Below are 16,376 nucleotides of genomic sequence, written 5' to 3'. Positions count from 1 at the left end.
ATTTTCCAAACAGCATTGCAAGCTCCTCATCTTGTATGTCTCCAGTCAGGTTTACCTCACTGGCTTATCCTCACAAAAGGATGACTGTAGATTAAGTTTTTTATACTGATTGATAAGAAATTATAGGTATTCACAGAATCACAGAATCACAGAATCACAGAATTTCTAGGTTGGAAGAGACCTCAAGATCATCGAGTCCAACCTCTGACCTAACGCTAACAGTCCCCACTAAACCATTTCCCTAAGCTCTACATCTAAACGTCTTTTGAAGACTTCCAGGGATGGTGACTCCACCACTTCCCTGGGAAGCCTGTTCCAGTGCCTCACAACCCTTTCAGTAAAGAAGTTCTTCCTAACATCTAACCTAAAACTCCCCTGGCTCAACTTAAGCCCATTCCCCCTCGTCCTGTCACCAGGCACGTGGGAGAACAGGCCAACCCCCACCTCGCTACAGCCTCCCTTGAGGTACCTATAAAGAGCGATAAGGTCGCCCCTGAGCCTCCTCTTCTCCAGGCTGAACAAGCCCAGCTTCCTCAGCCGCTCCTCGTAGGACTTGTTCTCCAGACCCCTCACCAGCTTCGTCGCCCATCTCTGGACCCGCTCAAGCACCTCCATGTCCTTCTTGTAGCGAGGGACCCAAAACTGAACACAGTACTCGAGGTGCGGCCTCACCAGAGCTGAGTACAGGGGGACGATCACCTCCCTAGCCCTGCTGGTCACACTGTTCCTGATACAAGCCAGGATGCCGTTGGCCTTCTTGGCCACCTGAGCACACTGCTGGCTCATATTCAGCCGACTATCCACCATTCTGATTAATATTATTCCATATGATCTTAATTCAATGATAAATGATGAGGAGCTTGCTACAGAAACAATTAGGCAGAACTGCTAATCGATGGGCAAGCTTGAACTCAATGAAGCTCAAAGCAGAAACTGGGTCAGTGAGAGCAGTCTGAATGATCAAAGAGTAAGGGGAGGGCAAAGCAGGAGAACCATGGGAAGTGCATAGGTCCAGACAGGCATCTGGAAAGGGGACATTCAACAGGGATTGTTTATTCAAGATGGGTGGAAGTGCCTGGAAGATGAGGGAGTACACCATGATGGAGAAAGCAATGAAATGCAAGTGCTCATGACCATCAGTATTTCTTCTCCTGTGATGAATATAGATCCTGAAAATTCACCTGAAGAAGGATGTAGATCACTGGTGAAGGAACTGTGGTTTTGTGCCATCACGAATTAGGATTACATAAACACTTCCACATGTAACAGTAACATGTCCCACCCCATATATACCATCCTGTGGGGTAGGACAGATGGAGCCAACAACCAAGGGACAAATTTGGGTGTCAATGAGGTGGCCCAGCAGACACAAGGAGTCAAGGCAGTGGGGTGGGGAAGGCCAGGAGAAGCAGCCCAAGGGGTTGTGAGGAATGTTTTAACAATTTGTGTCCATAAAGAACAATTCTGTTTGAATCCTGTCTGCTTCTGGGCCCTGCACTGGCAATTTAATTCTTGAACCACAGATGTAGTGTGTCCCAGTCTCCCCCTCATTCTAGTCAATTGATCACGTCTTCAGAAAACACTCCTTAAATTTATGAACCTCTTTGCTTTTGTTTTTCTGGACTTCTATTTCTAACAGTTACAGCCTTTTTTCCTGTCTTCTTCGAGATTAACTTAACACTGCTATAGATGTGTCTGTGAATGTGGGGAAGAATGTTTTAATTACTCGTGAAGCGTCAAATAAGAAAGCTGTTTGTGTTTGATGTCTGGGAGTTTCAGAACAACTGATAACAACTAGTGACTGTTATGGGATACTATGCGGATCTTTGGTATCTGGTTAGGGGGGCTGAGAGATTAGGAGGAAGGAAAAAGAAGCTGAAGGATGGCTGGGAGACAAGACCTGCAGAGAATGTTCTATAAACTTGGCATGATGCCAAGTAAGTACAAAGGGGGAGAGGAAGACTATGAGCCTTCAGCATGAAAGACCCCTAAAGACCCCCAGAAGAGACCCCCAGAGGAGACTGCACATGCTCCAGTAGGAGGGACTGGACCCCGGAAGCTAATTATAATAATCTATTTTTTTTGAAGTAGTAATGAATATGTATTAGTTTAGGAGCATAAAAATCAGCTGCTTGATGTAACTGGTGTGCGTCCTGGTGGAGCAGAGACTCCCGGTGCACCCAGCGCTGTTTGCTTACCTCTATTCCTTTATATTCTTTTAATAAATCCTATTTTTTTTATTTAATCCTAATTTGAATCCTGAGCCATTTATAACAGGGTGGTGCTGCTTGTGAGGACATGTTTGTGCCAGCAGCCTGAGTGGGCAGCAGCTGTGTGCAGGTGAGGGGAGGCCAGGAAGTGCATGCCAAGAGAGCTCCTGCCAGCAGAGACAAGGCTGGGGCCGAGGCCAAGGGGATAGGCAGGCCCAGGCCCAGGTGACTGCATGTGCCATGCTGAGCTTCCTGCCCCTGCAGCAGCTGCACTGGCCCTCAGCAGATGTGCTGGCTGGCATGCACTGGGAGGTCCTGGTGTGCATCAGAGAGCAGCAAGGATGCTGCTGGAGAGGGCTGGGGCAAAGCGGGGGGCAGAGGCTCATGCAGGGACTGGCTAGGGGTCTCCTCTGCTACAGCCAGTGTGTCAGGACGAGGACAGGCAGGACTCACTGCCACAGTGCAGAGCCTGGCCCTGGACGCTCCATGACCACCTTGCAGGTTCTGGCAGGCCATGGTGAGGGGATGAATGCCCTGGGCCCCCTTCCTGCTCTGCCCAGGCCAGCAAAGGCCCAGAGCGGCCTCCTCTCCCCTGCCCCTCCAGCTCTGGGCTCCCTTTGCACATCCCTGACTCTGCAGCACCAAGCCCTGCTGGGAGCCCTCCTCTGCATGCTCCCACCGCTCCCTGATGCTGCTGTTGCCCTCTGCCGGGCACTGCCTATCGCAGCCTAGCCCCTGCCCACCTTCCCCCACCACCCTGCCATCTTCCCAGCCCACCTCAGCATCCCAGACCATCAGCCCAGTATGGGCTAGCCCCAGGGCAGTTCCCACCGCAGCCTGCTGTAGGGCTCTGGGCATGGCCACCACAGCTGCTGGGACAAAGGTGGCTCTGGGCCTCCCCAGCAGCCCCCAGGCTGGGACGAGCCATGGCTCAGGAAATGGACGGTCCTAAGCTGGCGATTCTGCTCTGCAGATCCAGGGGGCTGTGGCGCCCAGGGTCCCCTGGCGGACTCCGCCACACCCATTCTTCTCCAGGTGGTCATCAGACCCAACTCCATGGGGATCTCTGCTGCTGAGCCCCTTTCCACCTGCCCTGATGGCTCAGAACTATAGGGCCGTGCTTGGTAGGGCCATGGGATGTCTCTAAGGGCACAAAGGGCAGGTGAGTGCTGTACCAGACCTGGCTCATGAGGCTTCAAGGAGGGTGTCCTCAATTACTCTTATGGCCCTTCACCTGCTGGCTCTTCACCACCTCAGCAGGAATTGCAGAGTCTTCCTTAGCCCCTGGACACCTCACATTTTCCTTTTCCTTTCCCAGACTCTTCTTGGTCACTCCTTTTATGAGGTTCTAATCACTATCCAATAAGCACACTTTCCCTGGGTTCCCCTTCCATCTGGCAGCTCCAGATTCCTCTCCAGGCAGGCATCGGCTATCTGCCCCACTGCAGGGACACATTCCAATGTAGATGATTCCAAGACCAGTTGTTGTCTGCTTGGGCATGTGCCACCACAAAGGGAGCTCTTGGTCCAGCCCTTGGTTCCTCACAGACCATGCTGGGACTTTCAGCCTGTGTCCTTCACTCCGGGAAAAATCCCAGAAAACAGGGAAGCAGGGAGTAACTCCCTGGCTGTATGTCTTACAGCAGCTTTGCAAGAGGTGTCCAGGCTTCTGGGTTTGCCCTGAGCAGCCCCTTTTGTTACTGTGGTGCTAGCAGGGAGGCCAGCTGTGACCCAGGGCTGCACATTGCCTGCTGCTGCCTGCAGCCACAGGGATGCCACTGCAGAGACAACAGGACTGTCACCAAGGTGCATGAGATCTGAGGGCTAAGATAAATGCAAGAGCACAAAGGAACAATGTGGAAGCCAAAAGAAAGCAGCAGTGAAAAGGCCACATCCTGCTGCTGGCCATGGCCATGGTTCCAGGGAAGCAGCAGCCCTGACCTGAATGCAGCAGGGAGGCAGAGCCCAGCGGGCAGTGAGGAGTAGCCCCAAAGGCCACCGGGGCTGCTCCTTCGTGTGGCAGCTGGGCTCTTGGCCCTGAGCCCCTCCTGTGTACTGGGGCTGCTCTCCCAGCTCCAGAGGGGATGGGAAGAGACAGCAGATGAGATCGATGAATTTCTGATGGATTCTTTATTGTCTTTATGTACACTGGAAACCTAGTTTTATAGGTAAATTAGAAGATTTAGTCAAATTAATTAAGAGGAAGTATACATATAAATAATAAGACCATTTAAACCAATATCAAAATTTATGAAACTAATAATGCAGAAAATAATATGAAAATTGGCACGTCAGTTTCTCAAATATCTTGACAGGGTTATTTAATAATATATTTAATAATGGTTATATTATGGTAATGTTGCTAATGAGAAAAATGATATGATACTAATCACAATTATGGTACCATTACTTACGCTTGAGAAGCACATATAGAAACAGTTTTCTCACTGCATCTTTGAGCTCCTGGTTCCTCATGCTGTAGATGAGGGGGTTCACTGCTGGAGGTACCACTGAGTACAGAAGTGACAGCACGAGGTCCAGGGATGGGGAAGAGATAGAGGGTGGCTTCAGGTAGGCAAAAAAGGCTGTGCTGACAAAGAGGGAGACCACGGCCAGGTGAGGGAGGCACATGGAAAAGGCTTTGTGTCGGCCCTGCTCAGAGGGCATCCTCAGCACAGCCCTGAAGATCTGCACATAGGACACCACAATGAAAACAAAACACCCAAATGCTAAAGAAAAACTAAACGCAAGAGCCCCAACTTCTCTGAGGTAGGCATCTGAACAGGAGAGCTTGAGGATCTGGGGGATTTCACAGAAGAACTGGTCTACAACATTGCCTTGGCAGAGGGGCAGGGAAAATGTACTGGCCATGTGCAGGACAGCATTGAGAAAGCCACTGCCCCAGGCAGCTGCTGCCATCTGGGCACAAGCTCTGCTGCCCAGGAGGCTCCCGTAGTGCAGGGGCTTGCAGATGGCAATGTAGCGGTCATAGGCCATGACGGTAAGCATGGAATACTCTGCTGTGAGAAAGAAAAGAAAAAGCAAGACCTGTGCAGCACATCCTTGATAGGAGATGGCCCTGGTGTCCCAGAGGGAATTGGCCATGGCTTTGGGGACAGTGGTGGTAATAGTGCCCAGGTCGAGGAGGGCAAGGTTGAAGAGGAAGAAGTACATGGGGGTGTGGAGGTGGTGGTCACAGGCTACAGCAGTGAGGATGAGGCCGTTGCCCAGGAGGGCAGCCAGGTAGATGTCCAGGAAGAGCCCGAAGTGCAGGAGCTGCAGCTCACTCGTGTCTGCAAATGCCAGCAGGAGGAACTCACTCACAGAGCTGATGTTGGGCATTTGCTGACATTGGACCCAGTTGTCTGTTGAAGAGGAGAAGAAGGGAAAAAAAATAAAGCAGAATTAAATGAGAAAAACTGGAAATGAAAGAGGAGAGTAAGGGAAACTCATGTTCAGTCCACAAATAAGACATGAGCTTTGCAGTGCTGTTGCAAACACCTCATCTGAATGATGAGCAGAGCTGCAGATATTTTATTGGTTTGTGTTGCCCTTATAATGCTTAGGAGATGTATGAGATGGTTGAATGCCCTGACAGGTCATGTACACTCTTAGTGAAACCCTGTGTGTGCCAGGACTGTGCCTTGGTGAAGACTGAGCAGAGCAGACGTGCCAACCAGTCCTGCTCTCAGCTGCCCTGTATTACCCCTCTGTAAGCTGGAACACAATCCCACTCGGGTGTTTTCCTGAGAAGAAACTGGAGACACCTTAGAGCACAGAAGCCCCAGTCCGAGTGCAGCTGGACCAAATCCTCACCTTGTCTCCAGGAGAAGCTCTCAGCTAGAAGGAGCCTGGGGGCTTCTCCTCATCTGAGCTCTGCATGACCAGCCAGGGCAGGGTGTTCTAGGCTGACTGGGGGCACCTGGCTTAGGGCACTCCAAGGGGCTTATGCCAGACTTCCTCCCCTTGCAGTAAAACCCAGCAGGACTCTGAAAGCCTACTGCATTGCCCACTGCCCTCCCAGAAACAAGACCCAGCAGGAGACCCTTCCAGGACCTGCAGGAGACCCTTCCAGGACCTGCAGCTGCATGGCCCTGCAGCCAGAGACTTACCTTGCGGAGATTTCTCCTGCAGTCAGCTCTCAGCATTCTCCCACTCCCAACTGCCTTCAGCCCCTCTCTCCTTCTGTCCTCTCCCTGTGCCACCTGTGGTGAGAGCCCCCAGCCCTGCTGCACTGTGCAGAGGAGGTGCTCCTGGGCAGAGCTGTCTCTCTGCACCAGGGCCCTCTTGCCGGGAGCTCTCTCTGTCCCAGGAGCCTGGCCCAGCTCAGCAGCACAGGCCCAGATTGGAATCACCCCTCTGGTGGCTTTGCTGATGAGCCCATGAATCTCAGGCACTGAGTGGAAAGTGAAGAACTCTCTTAAGAACTCCAAGTCAGATGCAAGTTTTCTGGAGTTTCCCCCTGAGGGCCAGGATTGACATAGCCTCCCTTGGAGCTCGTTAGAGCCAAACTTTGGAGGCAGTGAGGCCAAGGAGACAAAGGCAATGTGAAAATGACAGTGATCTTTGGAAAAAAAATGGATATGTTTCACCAAGCACAAAAGCTGAGCCTTGACCCCTGGCCTCTGGGAAGGGAGATCCTTTCCCTTAAGACATTGCTCAGGGCTCTTCCCAGGACAGTATGAGATGGGGATGTGCATTGCCAAGTGCAGGACAGTGGTACAACCTCTGCCTGGTTCATGGCTGGGTGTGAGGAGGCAATGAGGCCCTGGCACTTTAGCGATAAGCTGTCTCCCCATAGGCTTCAGTGACACTGACAACAGCCATAGCCATGGACACAAAGAACTTGGTCCTCTTTGGACTTTCATCCTTGCTACAGCCCTTGTTCCTCTCCACCCCATGCAGTCCTTGGGACTCTCACACCTGCACCTCTTTCCCTGCTGGCTGTAGGCCCTCTTCCATGCGGTGTCTCACCAGATCTGAGATGAGTCTGGTACTTGAGATTTTCTTGGTGGCTGTGCTCCTCGTAAGGCAGCTCTGTAGGAATCTGGCCTGGTTCATGGTGAGCAGGCATCACTGCTCGTATGGCATCCATGGTGGTGCCCAGGCCCTCCTCTTCCTCCTGGGCACTGCTCACTCAGCAGGGTCATGGTCTGCCCTGATGTGTGGGGCTCCTCTTCCACTGGTGCAGGACTAGACTTTTCTTGTAAATGTCAAGAGATTTCTGTAGGCATATTCATGCAGTTTCTCATGGCTCTCCCACACTGACGCTCCATTCTGTCAGCTGTTAATGTCTGCAGGCAGACGGTTCAACCTTTGCGTGATTGTGCTATCTCTGACAAGAGATCAGCATCAGGAGTTGCAGGCAAGTTTGGATAATACAGAGGTAACCAGCTGAATGGAACTGCAACAGTCTCAGAAGGGTAAGGGACTGCAGGCTGCCAGGTTCCACCTTTTCTGTGCTTCCTTGTCATGCGTGTTGTCATTTTGTCCAGAGCTGTGTCCTAAATGTTATGATACAGTGCAGGGACAAAAATTAGAAGTGTCAAAGCCCAGCTGGAGCTCAATCCATCTATTACTGTCAAAGACAATCAAAACTGTTTATAGAAATACTTTAAAGGAGGATTAAGGAAAATCTTCATCCTTTTTGTAGGTGGGGTAAACATAGTGACAAGAGATGAGGTAAAGGCTGAGCTATTTAATGCTTTCTTTCCCTCAGTCTTTAGCAGCAGCACCAGTTGTTCTCCTGATACTCAGCCCCCAGAACTGGTAGACAGGGACATGGAGAGGACAAGAGGGGGACACTTTTCCCCACTTGTTAACTCTCCCTGTCTCCTTCATCTCCCCCTTCTCTTCCAGGATACTCCCAATAGCTCTGCAAAGCTTTGAGTTTCCTTGGGACGGTCAAACCAGCATGTTCCTCTTGTTATGTCTCGTTAATGTGTTTCAGCTTTTGTTTAATGTCAGACAATTATTTAAGAATGCCATCCAGAGATCTGTCCAGAGGCAGGAGAGTTTGGAGTGGCAGGGATTGAGGGAGGATATGGGCAGGTACCTATAGCCGTGAACACCTCCAATGCTTTGGAAATTCACCCCTGAACAAGTGCAGAATCCAAAAAGTCTAGAGAAACCCTTGAAAAAGTAGTGTGATTACCACGGCCATTCCAAAGAGACACAAATCAACATGCTGGGAGTTGACCTCTGCTTACTGAGCCTCAATTAATGCCACTTCAACCCCTGTGTTATGCCCTGCAACCACTCCAACACATGCCAAAGGTCCTGCAGCCACTCCAACTACTGTGACAGTCCCGGCAGCCACTACAACTCCTCTGAAAGGCACTTCAGCCACAGCAACTCCTGCGATGGGTTCTGCAGGCACTACAACACCTGCAACAGGCCCTGTAACCACAACAACTCTTGTGACAGGTCCATCAGCGACTCCAACCCTGTAACAAGCCCTGCAGCCACTCCGGCTCCTGTGACACTCCATCTGTGACAGGCCCTGCAGCTAATCCAACCAATGTGATGGCCCCATGTCTGGGCCAGAGAACCAGCCTATGCCAGTATCAGTTGCTCCTTTAAACAAGAGAAAACAATGCTGAAAGTCAGGTGAAACCTATGGTGGATGAATTGGCTAGTCAACTCCAGCAGTATGAAGAAAGTCTCTCTTCTTTTCTATGGGCTTCTGTCTTGTCTGTGGAGAAACTTTCTCAAGGGGCTCACCAACTCCAAGAGAAGGCAAGGGAGAAACTTTTCCAAGAGGTCCTACATCATAAAGAGCATATATCTCCTTTCCCTTGTAGTATGCCACAATGGATATCACTAATGCATTTCTATCCATCCCTTTGAGAGTACTGTGAAGGCCGCAGTTCGCTTTCACTTCAGGGGTGTCCAATACACCTGGAATCAACTGCCCCAGGGGTGGAAACACAGTCCTGCCATTTGCCATGGACTGATACAGACTGCATTGGTAAAGATATTAAAGAGAAGTGGCCCTAATACTGAGCCTCCTCCTAAGTGGCCTGTCCTCTTTTCCAAATGTCATAAACCCTCTTTTTCTCCCCGAGCTCTAGCCACAACTCTCTGTTCAGCCAAGCCAGTCTTCTTCCACACCGGCTTGTCTTTGGGCATGTGCTGACAGACTGCTCCTGAGCCATTAAGATTTCCTTCTTGAAGAGTGCCCAGTCTTCCTGGACTCCTCTGCCCTTCGGAACAGCCTCCCAACAGACTCTGCCAACCAGTGTCCTGAACAGCTCAGAGTCTGCCCTCCGGAAGTCCAAGAAAACAGTTTTACTGATCCCCCTCCTGACTTTGCCATGAATAGAGAACTCTACCATTTCATGGTCACCCTGCCCAAGACAGCTCCTGACCACACATCTCCCACCAGTCCTTCTCTTGTTTGTGAACAGAAGGTCTAGCAGGGCACCTCCCCTGGTAGGCTCACTAACCAGATGAGTCAGGAAGCTATCTATCTTCCATGCTCTCCAGGAACCTCCTAGACTGCTTACTCTGAGCCATATAGTATTTCCAGGATATGTCTGTGAAGTTGAAGTCGCCCACAAGAACAAGTGCTGGTGATTGTGCAACTTTTGCCAGCTGCTTGTAGAATGCCTCATCCATCTCCTCATCCTGGTTTGGCGATCTATAAGAGACCCCAGCAGGATGGCCTTCCCACTGACCCTATCCCACTGGGACTCAACGTTATCATTCTTAGTCTTGAGTTCTACAACACCAAAACCCTCTCTAATATAGAGAGCCGTGCTACCACTTGTTCTGTGCTCCCTGTCCCTTCTGAAGAGCCTGAAGCCAGTCATTGCAGCACACTAGTCATGGGAGTGGTCCCAGCACCTTTCCGTGATGGCAGCCAAGTCATAGCTTGCCTTTTATTTCTCTGCTGTTGAGCAATGGCTATAGCTATATTATGTTGGACATGCATCAATAAAATCTTTGTTTATGGCCCGGAGGAATTTGACACTTGAAACATCACTCAAATGTCACCATGGCACCTCCAATGTCACCCGGTATTTGCATCTGAACAGCTCCCTCCTGGCCTCTGTCTCCATTCAATATGCTGGGAGCTGAGACAAGCAGCTTACATAGAGCTGCCTGGTTTGTGCCCACCTGAACTTAGGCAAGAGGAATCCCAACTCCTGTGGTCTTCTGTAAGGCATGGGAGAGTCAGCTAAGCCCCCTTCTAGCCTCTGAACTGCAAACAAGGTATGAGTTGCTTGGTTTGACTCAGCTGAAACCCTTTCCTCAACAGGGGGAAGGCAGATAACTCCCTGTCCTTGCCTGGGTGTTCTGCCTAAAACCAGGATGTGGAAAAGTGATTCTTGGACATCATACCTCTTCTGAAATGAAGAAGGACAGTGCTCCCTCTCCACTGGAGGGAAGCAACATAAATGTTTACTTCAATGTGTTTCAAAGTTGATTCCCCTGGAGGCCCAGGGACTTGTCAAGAGCTCCCTGTGCTGCAGAGAGAGAGCTCTGCCCAGGAGCAGCTCCTCTGCACGGCACAGCAGGGCTGGGGGCACTGCCTGCAGGGGACAAGGGCGGCTGAGAGAAGAGAGGGAGATGTTAAAGGCAGTGTGGAGGGGGGATGCTGAGAGCTGACTGTGAGAGAAATCTTCAGAGCCCTGAATAGGGTAAGTCTCTGGCTGCAAGGCAGCACAGCTGTTGTTCCTGGTGCCATCTGCAGATTTGCTGGCAAATCCCACAGCCTATGGGAGCTTTAAGAAGGACTCTCAGAGTTTCTTTGTGTAAGAGGGGAGTGAAAACTTTCAGAGCAGGGATTACGTCCCTAAACTGTCAGAGGGACAGGGCATGAGGGTTCCTTCTCACAGGGCTGGCTGCAGGCTGTGCAGGCAGGGTGCAGGCAGGGGTGGCCAGGGCTGTGGTGCAGAGCAGGGTCCCTGCTGTGCCCCAGGGACTGTGTGGCAGGTCAGGGTCTCTGCCACCTGCCAGCCTCAGCACTCAGCCTGCCCAGGGAACTGCCCAGGGTGCTGCGGGGAGAAGCTGTGGGTGGAAGGAACCCCCAAGGCAGGGCAGAACAGGTCAGGGTCCTGCTGATGCCCAGAGGCTGCTGTCTGGAGCAGGCTGCTCAGAGATGCACAGCACCCACAGGACATCTTCAGGGGAGATTCTTGAAAGGGAAGAACAACACCTCCTCTGCCTGAAGGAAAGGCACTATCTGACGTCTCTGCTTTACTCTTCCTGCATTTGGAGGGAAGTCGGGATGATAATGGTGTTGTCAGGTTTGTAGAAAGGACTGAAACTCATAGAGCATTACAATGAAAGGAACCTCTAGGTCTTTGAGGAACCTCACAATTTCACTCCACACTCTTTAGCCTACAGACAGCACCAACACAACCTTCATTGTTTCTTGTGGCATTGTTGGATGTCCTTCTCAGCACCTGTAAATAGGGAGATGCCTCTGGGTAGTGGACACCTGAGATCCATCCCTGGTACTCTTTACCATGTACTGTATGGCACTACTGACTCCTGCTGAGTCTACAGAGGATCTGCATGGTCTCTATGGCACCCTTAGTCAGAGAAACCTAGGGCTCAAGACAGGAGCAAATCTTCTTCTGATGAAGATATGTTGAGGATGCAGTTTTGATGAGGAGGGTTCTGTGAAATACGGATTAGGTTTTGCTCAGAAAACTCTCTCTAACTTGTCACTGTCTATTTCTCCATGGGCAGGCAACCATGCCCAGACGCAACAAATGTCCAACAGCAGCTTCCCCACAGAGTTCCTCCTCCTGCCATTTGCAGACACACGCCAGCTGCAGCTCCTGCACTTCGTGCTCTTCCTGGGCATCTACCTGGCTGCCCTCCTGGGCAACGGCCTCATCCTCACAGCCGTAGCCTGTGACCACCACCTCCACACCCCCATGTACTTCTTCCTCCTCAACCTTGCCCTCATTGACATGGGATCCATCTCCATCACTGTCCCCAAAGCCATGGCCAACTCCCTCTGGGACACCAATACCATCTCCTTATCGGGATGTGCTGCACAGGTCTTTATGTTTGCTGTTTTTATTCCAGCAGAGTTTTATCTTCTCAACGTCATGGCCTATGACCGCTATGTTGCCATCTGCAAACCCCTGCACTACGGGACCATCATAAACGGCAAAACTTGTGTCAACATGGCAGTAGCTGCCTGGGGCAGTGGCTTTCTCCATGCTGTGCTGCACACTGCCAATACATTTTTGTTACCATTCTGCCAAGGCAATGCTGTGGACCAGTTCTTCTGTGAAATTCCCCAGATCCTCAAGCTCTCCTGCTCAGATGTGTACCTCAGAGAAGCTGGGCTTATTGTTTTCACTGCATGTTCACTTTTAGTGTGTTTTCCTTTCATTCTTTACTCCTATGTGCAGATCTTCAGGGCTGTGCTGAGGATATCTTCTGAACCTGGACGGCATAAAGCCTTTTTCACTTGCCTCCCTCACCTGACTGTGGTCTCCCTGTACATCAGCACTGGCACATTTGCCTACTTGAGACCCACATCCATGTCCTCCTCATCCCTGAATATTTTACTGGCAGTTCTGTACTCAGTGTTGACTCCAGCAGTGAACCCCCTCATCTACAGCATGAGGAATCAGATGCTGAAGGATGCTGTGTGGAAAGTGATGTCTGGGTGTTTTTCAGAAGCAATATAGTTACTGTCCTCTGCATATCACTGATAATGCAACTCGTTACAGACTGAGATACAGTTTTCATTTTGTTTTCCTTTTATTTTTACTCTTACTTTGCTTTCCTGATGATAAGGTAGTCCAGAGAGAAATATGATCATTATTTGTGTTCCACAGACAAAGAAGAGCTCTGCAACACAAGGAAATGGGAAAGGGGCTGGGAAAATTATTAATTATTCAACCAGTGAAATTTCATAGTCTGGATCAAGTGAATCACCCCAAAACTTCTCCTGACATTGGAAATGAGTTGGACTCGATAATCCTTGTGGGTCCCTTCAATGAATCTATTCAATGAATCTCTGACTGAAGAAGGCCGGCTATCTGTGCGCACCCTCCATGGCCAAAGAACCACTTGTGTGGGAAGCAGTCAGTTGCAGTGCCCCCCACACCAGTTAGCTCTGCCTTCACAGCCTGACCAGCACGGCCCTGCAGAGTGCCCCCACGGCCCCACTCACCACAGCCCCCTCACTTTGCAGAGCAGCACCGCCAGCTCAGGGAATGTGGGCAGCATGGGCAGGGGCTGCAGGAATGGCTGCTCAGGCCAGCCCAGAGGTGCTGGGCTGGGGCAAGGCTGTGTGGGACATGGGGTGTCCTGGGAGAAGAGCAGGGTGCTGTGTGTGTGCAGTGGTGCTACCTGAGGAACCCCAGGGCCAGCAGTGTGGTGCTGTGCTGTGCTGGGAAGTGGCACTGGCCTGGGGGACTGCAGGCTGTCTGGGAAGGTGGATTGGTAGGATTTATCTCCTGCACATTGCAGCAGCAGAGAAACTGCTGGTGACCTCCCCTGCTTCATTTGCTGCTTTGGGGCCAGCCCAGCCTGGACTTCTCTGCTGGGCTGGGTTGGGGAGAGGAGAGGCAGGTGTGGAGAGCTGGGGAGGGAGTGGGCTGGGCTGGCCTCCTGGGAGCGACAAGAGGGAACCAGAGAGCAGTCTTGGCTGGGCCTTTGTTCACTGCATATGGATATGACCAATGCTAGTCATCATGACTTTCACAGCAACTCCTCTGAAGAGTTCTCAACATTTTTCTAAAATATATAGTCAGTTCTTGAATCACTTTCCTACAGAGAGGTGGCCATTTCCTTCAGGATGCTCTGGACTTGCAAAGGCTACATGGGGAAATGTGAGTCTGGATTTGTGCGAGGTCTTCTGAAGCATGAGCTGGTTGGCAGACAGAGTACCCAAAGGATTGTGCAGGGCATCCCCTGCACCCACTGCTCCTGGGGGACCTGGAAAGAGGCCTCCTGATCACAACAGCTCCTTGTAGCCCTGTGGATCCTGGCTCTGAGGTCACTTGTGTCCCAGCACCTGGCTGGCTAACAGCAAGGAGGCAGAGCCTCTGAGGTCACAAAGACCTTCAGAAATCTGCCCCCAAGACGGTGACACGTATTTGAGGCCAAGGGAAATCCAGGAGAGTAAAGGTGCAAGACCTTGGTGAGAGAAGAGGGACTTGGCTAAGAGAAAGGAAAAATTTCAAAGAGGTGATAGGGGTTCATGTAATGCTGATGCTTCTGCAACACTCACTGGGAAAGCATTCGTGTTAGGCCTTGGCAAAATTTCCAACCAGCAACCTGAAAACGTAGTGCTAACCTAGTACTAAATGCTCTCCCTCACCCTGAAAGGAATCCACTGCTCTAAACCCCAACCTCATTTCCTACCTTGAAGTCAAACCCCAAACAAATTACTTTTTACCTTTAGTCTTAACATATTGCTCTTGCTAATCCCTAGTTCTTAATTCTTTGAATTATATTGCCAGATATCATCCCGTAACAAGGTACATAATAAAACCCTAACCAAAAATCTAGCTTATACCCTAAACACTGACTGTCTACCCAAAGCAGAACTCACAAGCCTCCCTTTAAGACCTTGCCCAGTTCCTAAACTTGGAAGGTAAAATACAATCGCTAAACTCTAAACGGAACAACCAAACCTCAAATCCCTCATTCCTGCACTCTTATGATGTAAATGAAGGGATTTGGCCCCACGAGGCTGGGCAGGGCTTGAGAGGTTCTGCAGCAATCACTTGGTCTTGGAGGAGGCAGGGGAGGTGACATAGGTCTGGTCAGGTCACAGGAATCAATGAAGAGATGGGTGGGGATGCTCTGCGGAGGTCAGCTGAGCCTCAGGACATCAGGAGGCAGCAGGAGGCCCATGGCTGTGCAGGTGGGTGTCAGGGCACTTCTGCCTGAGGAGCTGATGTGCCACCTTCAGGCTGATGGCTGGTGTAAACGTGTGTCATTTTAGCTGTGCAGAAGAAATTGAGAAAGCAGTTCTTGGATCACTTTTCTACAGAGAGGCGTCCATTTTCTTCAGGATGCCCTGGAGCTGATAAAGGCTACATGAGGAAAAATTACTCTGGACATGTGGGAGGCCTTCTGAAGCATGAGCTGGTTGGCAGGCAGAGTATCTGAGGGATTGTGCAGGGCACTCCCTGCAACCCGTGCTCGTTGGTGGGCTGAGAAGAGGCCTCCTGAGCACAACAGCTCCTTGCAGCCCTGTGGATGCTGGCTGTGAGGTCACTTGTGTCCCAGCACCTGGCTGGCCAACAGCAGGGAGGCAGAGCCTCTGAGGTCATAAAGGTAATCAGAAAGCTGCCCCCAACAGGGTGACACATTTGATGAGGCCAGGGGAAAGCTGGGAGAATAAAGGTGGGAGATTTAGGGGAAAGAAGAGGGGTTTGGCTAAGAGAAAGGAAGGATTAGGAGGCAGTGATAGGGGTTCAGGTAAGGCTGATGCTTCTGCAACACTCACTTGAAAAATATTCATGTTATGTCCAGTAACCTTAACGCCTACAGCTACTCTAAATCCCGCACCCTGGAAGGAATTCATTGCTCTAATCCCCATCCTCAAATCCTACCTTGAAGTCAAACCCCAGACATGTTACCTTTTAGCATTAGTCTTAACTCTCAATAAAGCCTAGCTTTTAATCATTAGCATTAGATTGCCAGCCTTAACACCAGCCCTCACCCAGTAAAACACCATAAAAACAAATAAACAAACAAAAACCTAATCAAATATCTAGTCCTTACACTAAACTCTGACTGGCTCCCCAAAGCAGAACATGAAAACCTCCCTCTAAGACTCTGTCCTATCTCTAAACATGGAAAGCAAAAAGAACTCCTAAACCTCATCTACCAGTCTGGTCATACGATCATATAACAGACCCCCACCAAGACGTCACCCCTACAGGCCTTTCCCCTGATTCCTATCCATAGACACTCTACCATTCCCAACCCCAAGCTCTTCAACATCAAAACACTCTTTAATATAAAGAGCCGCCACACCACCACCCTTCCCTCCTTGTTAATCTCTTCTGAAGAGCTTGTAGCCATCCATCACAGTACTCCAGTAGTGGGAGTGATCCCAGCATGCTTCCTTACAGCAACTAGGTCAGAGTTAGCCTGTTGTACAATCGCTTCCAGCTCCTCCTGTTTGTTGGCCATGCTGCATTCATTGGTGTAGATGCACTTCAGATGAGA

General features: G+C 50.6%; 1 protein-coding gene across 1 annotated transcript; it reads right to left on the bottom strand.

Moving 5' to 3' along the window:
• Positions 1-4,616: 4,616 nt before the first annotated feature.
• LOC309891024 (olfactory receptor 14C36-like) lies at positions 4,617-5,552 on the bottom strand (the record flags this gene model as incomplete). The annotated part of the gene is made up of 1 exon (XM_082785419.1): positions 4,617-5,552. One exon carries the CDS (start codon positions 5,550-5,552, stop codon positions 4,617-4,619), a length of 936 nt encoding a protein of 311 aa, XP_082641545.1.
• Positions 5,553-16,376: the final 10,824 nt, after the last annotated feature.

Source organism: Aythya marila, assembly GCF_965140915.1.
Source record: "Aythya marila genome assembly, contig: HAP1_HAP1_SCAFFOLD_154, whole genome shotgun sequence".
In the NCBI taxonomy this organism is placed as follows: Eukaryota; Metazoa; Chordata; class Aves; order Anseriformes; family Anatidae; genus Aythya; species Aythya marila.
The sequence above is the reverse complement of the archived record's forward strand: the minus strand, read 5'-3'. Positions and strand labels throughout refer to the sequence as shown.